The sequence below is a fragment of the Furipterus horrens genome, unplaced genomic scaffold (assembly GCF_987537825.1).
Source record: "Furipterus horrens unplaced genomic scaffold, mFurHor1.1.pri manual_scaffold_1, whole genome shotgun sequence".
NCBI classification, from domain to species: Eukaryota; Metazoa; Chordata; class Mammalia; order Chiroptera; family Furipteridae; genus Furipterus; species Furipterus horrens.
The window spans coordinates 131507530-131520419 of record NW_028327171.1 but is presented as its reverse complement, the minus strand read 5'-3'; the positions used below and the strand labels follow the sequence as shown (position 1 = coordinate 131520419).

Genomic DNA, 12890 nt, shown 5'->3' with positions numbered 1-12890 from the left:
GAACTGGCTTGTTAATTACTAAGTAAGGCACTGCATGGATGAGTCATCCAACAGGTAAATTCTGATGGAAATTAAGGTTGGGTCTAGAACTGCGCTGTCCAGTGGAAATGCAATGGGAGTCACATAGCGACGTGCAAGTACTGGCTACTGTACTGGACCGTGTGGGTCTAGAACAAGGACAGGACTAAGAAGACAGGTCTGGGAGGGCACACTGCAGTCTGAGAAGCTGAGGGACCCCTCTGATCTCTAGTGGAAAGAAGTGGAGGGGAGGAGGAGCAATGTCAAGATCTGAGTCATCAACCTACTTGCCAGACATGAGCCTTCGCCCACCAAAGAGGTTTGAAGTTTCACACTCACCCAGTAGCTAAACATGACAGGAACCGTGGAAAGGGCTTGCAGGGTCACTCCTAGACGGAGACACAAAGAAAGGCAAAGCTAAGGAGAAGAGTACCCTGACACTCTTTTTGCATTTCCTAGCGCCATGGAGCCCAGGAATCCTCCCCACCAGCCTCCTCCTGCTCTCCCCTCCTTAGCCTCTCCTCACTGTTCACTTTCTCTCAAGATCTGTTTCAGCCTCCCTCATTCCTGTCTCGGATTCTAGGAAGAGGGCTAAAGGCTGCACAAAAATGGAATCATTTACAAAGAACTAACTGACCCTATTTGTCAAGAGTTATTTCTGTCCTCTTTTTTGTGAAGTTCTATTTAAGCAAGTCATTTCCCCTCCATTTTTTTCAGGGATTTTTATATTCCTCAGCCACTTTCTCCACACCTTTAATTCAGCTCCTAAGTGGATCTGGGTCCCATTGTCTGCAATGCTCAAAATGGGACCCTGGATTTAGCTCCAGAATCCAGCATTTAGCATGCCTAGAATCTCTTGTCTTCAAGCTCTTAGAGCCAGGGTACCAGGAGAGAGGCTGCCAAAATGAGGGTGGCTCCTCTTTCTCTCAGACCCATATCCAGCCCCCCCAGCAGGACCTGTTACCTCTACTCCAGCTCCTTTCATTCACCAATGTATCCCCATCCCCTGCTACTACCTAATCCAGGCCACCAGCATCTCCTATGTGTACCACTGCAGAAGTCTCTGAGTTGGTCTCCTACCACCATTCTTCTCCACCTGTGGTTTGTTCTCCATTCAGAAATCAGAGTAATATTTTAAAATTTAGATCAAGTCATTCCCTTGCTTAAAACTTCAAGGACTTTGCATCATACTACAGTAAAATCCAGATTTGAACATGGTCTACAAGGCCCATATAGTCTCTCCCAGGGCTCACATAATCTTCACTGGTTTCCTGACTGTTCTTTGGAACACTTTTCTGCCCCAGGACCTTTGCATTGCTGTCCCACCTGCCTGGAATGCTTTTCTTTTGGCTCACCACAGGATGCACTCCTTTTTACCCTAAGGTCTGAGTTCAAATGTAACCTCCACAGAGAGGTCTTCCTGCTATTATCTATTCCATCATTCTATTTCTTTCCTTTTCTAATAATTATTAGTCTTTATTTCTATGTTTACCTGTTTATTCTGTGCCTCTCCCTACTTGAATGTAAAGACCACATGAGCCTGTCTCTCTGTGCCATAATACCAGCATCCCAAGTGGTGCATGGGACTTTGAACATACCCAATAAATGAAAGACTACAGCTTTTGATAAGATAGTATTGTTAAACATTGTCCCAAGATATTATTTATATTCATTGGTTAGTATCAAACAGATGAGTACTTTTCAATTGTAAAACCTTTTACATTTTATGTAAATACTTTCACTTATATTACACTATTTAATTTCTTTATTTTATAGATTAGATCTAAGGCCACACATTTTGAAAGTGGTGTGATGAGGCACCTGCCTAGCCTTGTTCCTTTCCCATCCCACTGGCCATCACTTGTCACAATATTTCATACTGACATAGTATTGTATTATTTTTGTGTTGGTTGGTTTGGATACATATTCTTTGGCTTCTGGGAGGAAAAGGGGGAAAAACAAGTCTAATCCAATTAGAACTAGTATTTTTTAAAATGGGAGGGATGTTTAACACTATACCATAGCACAAGTTTCTCAAACTTATTGTTAATTGAAATTTGGGGGGTGGGCAGAACATTTTAAAAACGAATTCCTAGGCCCTCCTTTGGAAATTCTGATTTGGTGGATGGGGCCTGAAAAAAACTTTCAACCAGCACCCCAGGCGATCCTTACCCTGAGGGAGACGGGAAAAGCTTTTATGGTGGAATGAGAAAGCCTAGGTACAATCTTGGCTCTGCTCTTACTAGCTGTATGATCCTGAGCAAACCCCTTAAACTTCTTGCCTCCTCAGGCAACAATAGGTACAATAATGCCTACCACTTGGATGTACTGAGGAAGAATTACATGTGAGCAGGCATATGAAACCAAACCCAACTCCTCCGGGGCCTCTGAGCCTCCTTCTGCGTAAAGGACTGAGCTCCCACCGCAGCCCTCTCTCAGTTTGGATCCCTTACCAATTCTGACCTTCCTGGGTCTGTTCAAGAATCAGCTTCAACAGGAACCCAACCAGGTAGGGGACTTAGGAGACATTATTATTATTTTGGTCTTTCTTAGCTCTGTGTTGGATCTTGTGCTGAAGTGACCCAGGGGCTGCCAGTTACATTTTCCTCCTTGTGAAGATGGCATGGATTGCTGGAATCTTCTGTGTTGGGCTTTCATCATTTTATTTTCTTATCTCTGCAGAGGTTGCGGGGTTTAGCTGTTAAGCCCTTGGGGCCAAATTCCGCAGGTTCAAATTCTGGTTCTCACTCCTACAAACTAAACTGTGTGATTTGGGGCAAGTAGTTTAACCCCTGCTCCTCAGTTTCTTCATCTGTAGAATGGACATAATAATAAATGCTACCTCCTAAGGTTGTTACAGGGATTAAGTGAGTTTATACATGTTAGGTGCTGAGAAGTGTCTTCCACAAAGTAAATGCTCAGCAAGAGATAGTCATGACTGTTCTCTCAAAGACAGCCTATGAGTGAAACACACAGCAAAAACCTAAGGAGACACCCTTCATCTAAACCAATACCAGTCATCCCATTCTCATTTCCACTTGTTTTTTCTTTACAGAGGGGTGGGGGGAGGGCTAAGATACTTGTTTGAGCTTTATATTTAGAGCAAAACCTTGCTCTTTGCTGTAGAAGCTTGTTCTTTCTCTAGCTCCCTTTGCACCCCCATATACTTCTAGAACAGGAGCATATACACTATGTTCTGTGGAATGGTCTGCAGAGGTGCTTCAGGCTTTCTGCAAAGTTCAATTTGAATGTCATTTAAATATACATTTAATTATTTTTTAAAAACTCTAAAGCAATTCCTGGCCTAAAGTATCCTCATCCAAATTCTAGCATGCCAGAGACCACTTCCCTATTTGGGACTGACAGGTTTTCTCATTTTGTGAAGACTTTGGAATAAAATGTCTCCTGTGATCTCTGTGTATATATTTTAACTTCTTATTCATTTGTCTTTGATTAAGAAGGTGGTAGCTCTAAGCTGCTCTTTCATTTGTGGGTATGAATTGTTTGTTTTCTGGTTTAAGTCTAGACCACTGATGTCACAATTTAGGCCTGACAGCGTTGTAGTGGTGAGCGCCCCAGCCCACTGGTGAGCGCCGCCGTGGGCATGGCCCACACATGTCCAGGAGGCTCAGAGCATCTTTGAGAGCATTCAGTTTTGGGTGGCACCATCAGCCAGGCAGTAACAAGTGAAAGCACAATGTGGCCATCATACCATATTTTAGAGAGTCTTTAAAATTCTTTTAAATTGTGGGGATTTGTTTGCCTTCTAAATATAAAGAATGCAAAGTATTCTTTTCCTCTATGTGAAGATGGCATGGATTCCCATCTTAGAAATCATTAGTGATTCAGCTTAGAAGCAAAAATTTCCCAATTCTCCTCATTCAAATTTCTGAATTAGTTTTATTGTAGACTATTCTGAGAGTGCACTGTTAACTTTCTTTTTAATTGCTCTCATTTCCACCCCTTATGTGTAAACAGGGACTTTCTGTGTACTGTGCACTGAGACAACTATAGAAAGAAATTGGATCCTCAATCTGACTAAGCAGGAAATTGGCATCTTTACTCTGTGAATTCTAATTTTTACTGTTTTAATTGACTTTATAATAAGTAAATATGTTTAAACTTAAAGAGCTTTAAAATAATAAAATTCCACTTTTGTATTTTTTATGACATAGCTTTCTCCTTTAAAACAGAGTATGCCTAATTAAAAAATATTAATCCACACTAAAAACATTATAGTAGCAGGCCCTGACCTTTGCCCAGCAAAGCTGGAGCAGTCTGGCTTGGTGGAGAAAAAGCAATTAGAAGTAACCATCATGTAAATCCTGTACAGTGGTCAAGAGACTTTCGGGAGAAACACAGCTTTTATATCAGATATAACCATTGGTAACATTTCTCGTTCTAAGTACCTGTTTGGTCCATTTCTCTAATACGGACTTCTGGATCCCAGCAGTTCTCTTGGACCACCCTGAAAACCTTCCCATCTTTTAGCATCTTTGCTTCTCCCTAAGAAAGAAAATACACATCAGCTAAAACTAACCTGGGTTTACTTAGATTAATCCTTCCTCGTATGCTTTGAAACTTGGTTCTCCCCTAAAATTTTTAAGGGTTTTTACTTAATCCTCAATGAAGTAGAAATCTATTCATTTAACAGAACTCAGCTTTTCATCCTCATGCCTTAATATTGGTCTGGAGTTAAAGTCATGTGCTCTGTAGGTATCAGTAGTTAGACACAGTGAGAAACAAAATCATGGTCATGGCCTTTTGAGGCTTCATGACTGAGGATGGCTGGTCACCTTCTCTTCCGGAACCACTGGATGTAAGCCCCAAGACGAAGGCCCAGTGTCTGGAAAACTGCAGATCATAACATTTTAGAATTGAAAAGGAGCTTTGAGATACATCAGCTAGTCCATCGCTCTTGGTTTAAAGAGAGCAACAGATGGATAATGAGATTAAATGATTTGTCTAACAGCAGGGCCTACTGATATCAACACCTGAAGGAGGAGGTGGGCAATGAAGAGAATTGACTATCAGCATGTACGCAATTTGGGGCTGAGCTGCTGACTTCCACCTGGCATCATGCCATCCTGTTTGTACCATCTTTTAGTGAGCAGTGCAGGAGCCAAAGTAAATGGCTGAACAAAAAAGCATGGCAGTGGATTCTGAATCAGGCCTCTAGTTTGTGATCCCTGAAGAAAAGGGAGAAGTTCTGATCCAGGTCCCTGAAATCAGACTCCTCAGTTTCAAGTCCCATTCCACTACTTACTGTGTGGCCTTAAACAAGTTAAACAACATCTCTGAGCCCCAATGTGCTCGTCTTTAAAAAAGGGATAGTAATATGACTTATCTTAAAAAAATAACTTACCTTAAAGGGTTCTGGTGAGCATGAAATGGGATAACCCATATAAAGCACTTAGGTGAGTATCAGACACATGTTAAGTGTTAGTTATTCTAAGTATTGCTTATGAATGCCATATGGCTAATTAGGGACTACATTATCTCCTGGTGTTCCCCTGTTTTGAGGGCACAGCACCTCTGGTGGTGATTTAGGGCCTCAACATTGCTCTTGGGCCCTATGTGATGGCCAGGTGGGCATGTGGTGATCAAAGGCTTTGAGCTCTGCTTGATAGAGCCCATGCCCTTCTCCTCTTCTCCTTGGCTTGGTTAGGAGTTGCACACAGGCCTTGCCACAGCTTCCTTCTCCATCCTTCCATCCCATGGACAAAACTTTTTCCAACTTCTGCTTGGAGAGAGCCAACTACTTTTCACCTTCAGGTGTAGCCATCCATTCACGTCTGGTCTGCATGACAAGACCTCAGATCCATGTTTTCATTTCTCATGGACTAGGGGAAAAGGTCAATGAGCAAGTGACTTGTGTAACTATGATAGGGTCTATACACAAGCAGAATCAAGTCTCTGACATCGGGACATTGGGATCGATTTGCCTCAGTTCTCATCTTTTGCTGACTCTGCCAGCCTTGGCTGGGAAATCTCCTGTGAGATTCTTAGTGGAGGCAGAGCCCAGCTCTCCTCTAATAAAGCCCAAAAGCCCGAACACTTGATTTCCTTGCCCTGAGCTTGGCCAATCAGTGCTTGGTTTTTAATCAAGAGCAAGTGATACGAAAACACAGAACAGTGAATTTATTCTGCAGTGATTCCAGCTGTGGCCACGTGCGGTGTCTGCTGGCAGGGGTACTGGTGGCAGTGTTCAGTGTCCAGCTGGGAGCCAGCACTCTTTAGCCAGGCTGTTCCTGTGGTGTAGCCTTGGCTGTGGCTTCAGTTGCTCACACATTTTATGGGCTTGGTTCCCTAGGCATTTTGTAGTTCTTGAGGGTCTTTAAATACTTGCAGCAAATTCCTTTTATGCTTAAATTAACTGGTGTTGGTTTCTGTTTGCAACCAAGAGTCTTGAATGATATTGACTGCTCAAATGTCTTTCCATTTGGTGAAGAAGGGAGTGGACAGAGGTTTATGGTGAAAGAGAAGAAGTCTGGAAACAAACTTTCATTTGGCAAATTAAAGGTTTGATTATTCTTTCACTTCTTAATAGTAAAGCTTAATCACCATAAAATACCCAGAATAGTAGAGGGCTGAGGAGCATGATCTTTACTTTGGGACAGACCTGGGTTTAAATCTCATTAAATTACTTAACAGCAGTATAAGGGCTAAGTTATAGGCTTCCTGAGTTTAATTTAAGCCTCATTGTTTTCTCTCTGTAAAATGTAGGCCATTATATTTGTTATGTTTGTGGCCACCCAACATCCTTGAAACACTTTGTATACATGGAGAAATTTTCACATTATGATTCCTCCTTCCTGAGGAAGAATCCAGAATTCACTTTCCCAGCCTCCCTTGCAGCGAGGGCACTGACATGTGCTTTAGGCTCTAGCAGAGACCCCCGTATATGACTTTGATTTGGAAGTGAGCACTGTGAGAAAGCAGGGACTATGCAGAATCTGCCCTTGGGTCAGAGGTTGTCTGAGGTATCAGACATGGCTGGAGCAGAAACAACAATGCCTTAGTTTCCAATCTCAGTAGCATCAGCATGAGTGTGAGCTTCCTGTGACCAGCAGTGGCGGCACTCATATGTTTTTGCTGGAGCAGCTCCCCAGGTGTGACTGGGCATTGTGCAGGTTAGCACCACCTCTGAGCTTGATCCCTGACCCTCCCAGGAAGTCTGTGAGGTGCTTTTGTAATATAAGTAGCTGAGGTGGGTTCTGTTGTTTATCACTAAGAACACTGAATGATTCAGAAGATTCAATAATAGAATGCTTGTAAAAAAAACTTATCAAGACAGAGAACATGGTAAATCAGTTAAGGCCAGAATTTACTATATACAGTGATCCTCTCTGATCCACAGGAGGTATGTTCCAAGACCCCCAGTGGATGCCTGAGACTACGGATAGTACCGAACCATACACATGCTACGTTTTTTCCTGTAGGTATATACCTGTGATAAAGTTTAATTTATAACTTAGACACAGCAAGATATTAACAATAATAACAATAAAATAGAGCAGTTATAACAAAAGACTGTAATAAAAGTTATATGAATGTGGTCTCTCTCTGTTTCATGTCTTCACCCATAAATTTAATACCTTTTCCATCTTAACAAAGCATTTATCATGCACAATGGTTTTAACTCTTGCAGTTTGAGGTGCGACAATGAAATCAGCAGAAATCTCTTTTTCCTTTTTCACAATTTCATGGGGAGAAGATTCATTCTTACTATAGATCTTAGCAACTTCAGCGTATGATTTTTTTTTCTTTCATTAAGTCGAGAACTTTCACCTTTTCATTTAAAGGAAACACTTCATGGCTTCTCCTTGGCACATGCAAATTGCTGGCATCACTACTCTTGTGCCTTGGGGCCATTATTAACTAAAATCAGGATGACTTGAACACAAGCGCTTCGCTACTGGAACACCGGATCTGATAACTGAGATGGCTGCTAAGTGACTATCGGGCGGGTGGCACATTCAGTGCAGATGTGCTGGACAAAGGGATGGTTCATGTCCTGGGTGGGATGGAGTGGCACTGCTTTGAGATTTCATCATACTGCACAGAATGTCACACAATTGTAAAGTCACAATTGTTTATTTCTGGAATTTTCCACTTAATATCTTCAGACTGTGACATGTAACAAACTGTGGATAAAGGAGGACTACTGTATTATCAATGATAAGGGAGGAAACTGGGCTTCTCTGGAGGTGCATGAGTGAGCTTGGGTTTAAGACAAAGCAGAGTAATTTAAACCAGGAATAGATCATATAGTTCCAATCCTGAATTTACCAATGAGTACATGAGGTAGAGTGACTTGTCCAAGGTCATACGCTTAGTCGGTATAGAGCTAGGACAAGAACCCAGGTTTATGAAGCCATTTTCCACTCCACCAGGATGGTATTTGGTAATTGGTGTCTATCTAGCAGGTAAAGGTAAATTACTATAATTTCCTGTTGAGTTTTGTTCTTATTACATGGCAGGAAATCAGATTTACTGAACTTCTCTTTCTCTTTTCTTCTTCTTCATGCTGGATCCATGGTAAAGCAAATGAGTGACAGAAATTGTTAGTGAAACTCCTGAGTGGAAATTACCACAGAGAAGCTGTGCCCTATAATAGGCTTCCAATTCTCATTGTTCTTTCAGCCAGAATTTGGGGACCTGACAGCCATCGTAGAGAATTAATTCCTGATCCCTTTCGCTTTACAGTTGGGACCCCAATATCCCTGGTGGGCTATCAGTGCACCTCAGAGGTCAGCACTTGCTGCTGGGGGAAGAACTGGTGGGTCTCTAAGGTTCTGGTTTTAACATTGGCCTCAATATCAACAACACTTTAAACCAAACTAATAACCAAGTAATAGCAGCAAGCTGCTCCAATTTATTCAACCCGAAAACAATTTTTGTTTTCCCCAAATTCTGAAAACAAACAAACCAAGTTTCTATTTTTAATTAAAGGATTCCTCAACCAACCAACATCACCCAAATTACCCATTTCAAATACACCACCACCATTTTTAGGCTAGAACAGCATTGTGCAGTGGGAATCGTGGTACTGCTGGGGTCAGGAGACCTGGATCCTATGTGTAAACCATGTATCCTCCCAGAACCTCAGACTGTAGCTATGAAATAAATGATGCCTAAGGTTTTTCCCAGGGCAGTGTGATGTGTCACTCAGATTCCCATTCATGAATGAAGGATTTACTCTCCCAGCTTCTGGGAGTGTTGCTATCAGACAGCCCTTGGCTAATCAGCTCCTGTGAGGAGGTAAGAAAATTGCCACTGCCAGGAGAGCCAGCTCCCTCAAGGTCCTGCTTCACTTCTGAGTGGTTAACACAGAGGTGTCAGTGTCCCTCTATATTGGCCCTCTCATACCACCCCAACTTGGGACAACTCTGAAGGTTATCTTTCCAGATCCTTGCAGGGTCAGTCAGCTGAGACTTCCATTTAGACAACCTCACTGCTCAGCCTTGCCCTCTGTTCTATCCTGCTTCCTTCTCTTCCCTTCCACTTGTGTCCATTCTGAGAGAATTTCCCAATAAACCTCCTGTACCCTAATCTTTGCATCAGAGCCTGATCCCCAGAGAACCTAACTTGTGACATTTCTCATTCTTAACTTCCAGTTCTATTTAATACTATCTGTGAATAAGTTCAAGTATGGCTGGTATTTCAAATGTCTAGTACTGTGTGTATCATTTAAAATGTATTTTCAAACTCAGTATTTCACATCAGATTTCCATTCTTATCTCCTTACCGCAGTGCTCACTCAGGTTATCCTTCTAGACCATGCAAGCTATCATGCTGGTGGGGTTGGGGTGCAGAGTTGTCAGAAATGGCCCAGACACTGTCACCAGGGAGCAACCTCCGTTATCACTCAAACTTCCGCATTCCAAGGTTCTGAAGAACAGCTCCATGGGAGGGGCTGCACTACAGCCATCTCTCCTAGACCTGCTTGTCCCCCTGGCTTCGCTGCTTCTGTCCTTGATGCTTGCATTATCTTTCTCATCCCTCTGAGACAACAGCATTTTTTCATTTCCTCCTCTCTGGCGTATAACCATTCAATCCATTTCCCCAAACCATTAATTCAACCTTGAAAGTAGATCCTAAATGGTTCATTTTCCTCCATCTCCATGGCTACAGCCCTGGCCCAAGTTCCATCCTCTTTCACCCGAAGGACTGCTCCAGCCTCCACACTAATCTTTCAGCCTTCACTCTTGCTCTCCTTCAACCTAATCTCCACAAAACAGCCAGAGTAAACTTTTAAAACCCTAAATCAAAACAAACACAGGAGACTTCTGGCCAAGATGGAGGCCTAACCTGACACACTCCGTCTCCCTCCACAACTAAGAAGGAATACAACTACTGCAAAACCAGAAATAACCAGAAGTTCCAGAAAATAAATGGAAGTCCAACTTATGAAGTTATAAAGAAATGGTGCTCATCCAGATAGGTAGGAGGGGTGAAGTGAGGCAGAGAGGTCAAGCTGTGCTGGCGGCGGCAGCGGTAGTGGTGGCAGGACAGCAGTAAGTACAGACACCCGTATTTAAGGGGAGGCGAGAAGCACCTGGGGAGCACCCCGGGCTGCAGACAACCCATCAGCTTTCGATTTCAAAGCCAGGGAAGGCAGACCTCCACTGCCTTGGACTGTGAGGCACGGTGTGGGTTGGGACGGAAGAGGAGGCTCCCAGTCTCTCAGCAGAGAGTGAATGACAGGAATCCATCTTGGACCCTCGCCCCCACACAAAATGCCACAGCGTGGTGAGAAGGGTAACAGGGGCTCCACCCCCTATAGCGTAGGAGGTGTGACAGCCCTGCCCAGGAAGCAAAGGTAAACACAAAATGATCAGGATGGCACAGATCATGATAGAGATCCCAGTGACATAGCTGACCAGACAGCAAATATCTAATCTGATGGCTCAGCAGATAGGAAATCTTTCTGAGGCTCAGTTCAGAGCTTTGGTTATAAAAATCTTACAGACCTAACAGCAGATCTTAAACAAGATGGGGAAGGAATGAAGGCTAGTCCTGATGAAATGAACAAAAATACATATGAAACTAGAGGTGAAGGCAAGAAAACCAGGGGGCAAATCAACAAATTGGAACATAGGGAACAAACAGTCAACCAGTGCAGAAAGAGGAAACGATAAGCGAGGAAAATGAAGAGAGGCTCAGAAACTTATTGAACAGCTATAAGCGGGCCAACATCTGAATCATAGGGTTGCCAGAAGGTGAAGAAAAAGAACTAGAAATTGAAAAATTATGTGAAAAAATAATGAAGCAGAACTTCCCCAAATTGGGGAGGAAATACATTTACAGGTCCAGGAAGCACAGAGAGTTCCAAAACAACTGGACCCAGGGAGAACCACACCAAGACACATTATAATCAAAATGTCAAAATTAAGGATAAAGGGAGAATCTTAAAAGCAGCAAGAGAGAAGAAGAGAATTACATACAAAGGGGTCCCAATAAGACTATCAGCTGATTTCTCAAAAGAAACTCTACAGGCAAGAAGGGACTGGCAAGAAATATTCAAAGTAATGAAAAGCAAAAACCTACAACCACGATTAGTCTATCCAGCGAAGCTGTTGTTCAGAATAGAAGGGCAGAGAAAGTGCTTCCAGGACAAAGTAAAACTGAAGGAGTTCATCAGATCCAAACCACTGTTATATGAGATGTTAAAGGGACTTGTTTAGGAGAAAGAGGATCAAAACTATGAAAATTAAAATGAAAACTGTATCACAACAACCAACAACAAAAGCTAGGGAACCGAAACAAAAGCAAACCAAGTAAGTAACAAGAGTGGGAAAAGAATTATAGGTATGGGGAATATTATGGGGGGAGGGCAGCAGGGAGGAGGAAGTGGGGAAAGGACGGGAGATGGTGCAGGAATTAGGAAGCATAGTAGGAGGGAGTGGAGTAGACAGGAAGATGTTGAGAAGAACCATATGCACAACCAGTGGGCATGGACTAAGGAGCGGGGGACAACTGGATGGGGGATGTCAATGGGTGGAGGGGAACAAAGGAAAAGAAATTGGTACAACTTAACAACATAATCAATATAGCATATTAAAAAAAATTTTTTTTTGTAAAAAAAAATAAGTAAATAAAACCCTAAATCAGGGCTTTTTGTCCAGATGGTGGCATAGGTAAATGCGGTACTCACGTCCTCCCACAGTATCAAAATTTCAACTAGATTATTGAACAATCATCATTCAGAACTGCCTGAAATCTAGCTGAACAGAAGTCCTACAACCAAGTACATAAAGAAGAAGCCCCACTGAGACTGGTAGGAGGGACAGAGATGCAAAAGGGGCTGGCGCCACACCCATGTGTGGTGGATAAAAATCAGGAGGATTATCTCTGCTGTGGAGCGCCTCCCCCCTGAGGAGCAAGGGGTTCCAGGCCCACACCAGGCACCCCAGCCCAGGGTTCCAGTGCCAGGAAGGGAGGTCCCCATAGCTTCTGGCTGTAAAAACCAACAGAGTTTGTGGCTGAGTGAAACAGAAGGCTGCTCGAGTTTCAGGCAGTTCCTTTTAAAAAGCTTACATGTGGAGTTACTTGGACTCACTCCCTCTGATCTCCAGTGCTAGGGCAGCAACTTGAAAGGCACCAGGGATATTGAGGGAGGAAGTGAACTGTCTGGCATCATAGCAAGAGCTGGAAGAGCAGCCTTCTCTCAGACGGACATGCTGGCAGAGGCCATTGTTCCTTTGATGAGCTCTCCTCCGACAGAGCCAGCAGCCCTGCACCATATCTGAGTCTCCACCAACCTGGCTATCACTGTTCACCCCACAATAGCAATTCACTGAGACCCCACCCTACCCAGATTTCTGGTCCACCCACGTCGTTCCCAGTGACTTTTCCATATGAGTGAC

The 12890-nt window shown here is 43.1% G+C and overlaps 1 protein-coding gene across 3 annotated transcripts in view; it reads right to left on the bottom strand.

Annotated features, from left to right (window-relative positions):
• Positions 1-12890, bottom strand: part of ACMSD (aminocarboxymuconate semialdehyde decarboxylase) — a 77337-nt gene that overhangs the window by 47621 nt on the left and 16826 nt on the right. For all 3 annotated transcript variants that reach the window (XM_090279434.1, XM_090279441.1, XM_090279428.1), the window contains exons 3-4: positions 4428-4524; positions 358-407 (exon numbers count right to left, since the gene is read on the bottom strand). In XM_090279434.1, the coding sequence (XP_090135560.1) occupies positions 358-407; positions 4428-4524 (147 nt within the window). The remainder of the gene's footprint in view (positions 1-357; positions 408-4427; positions 4525-12890) is intronic.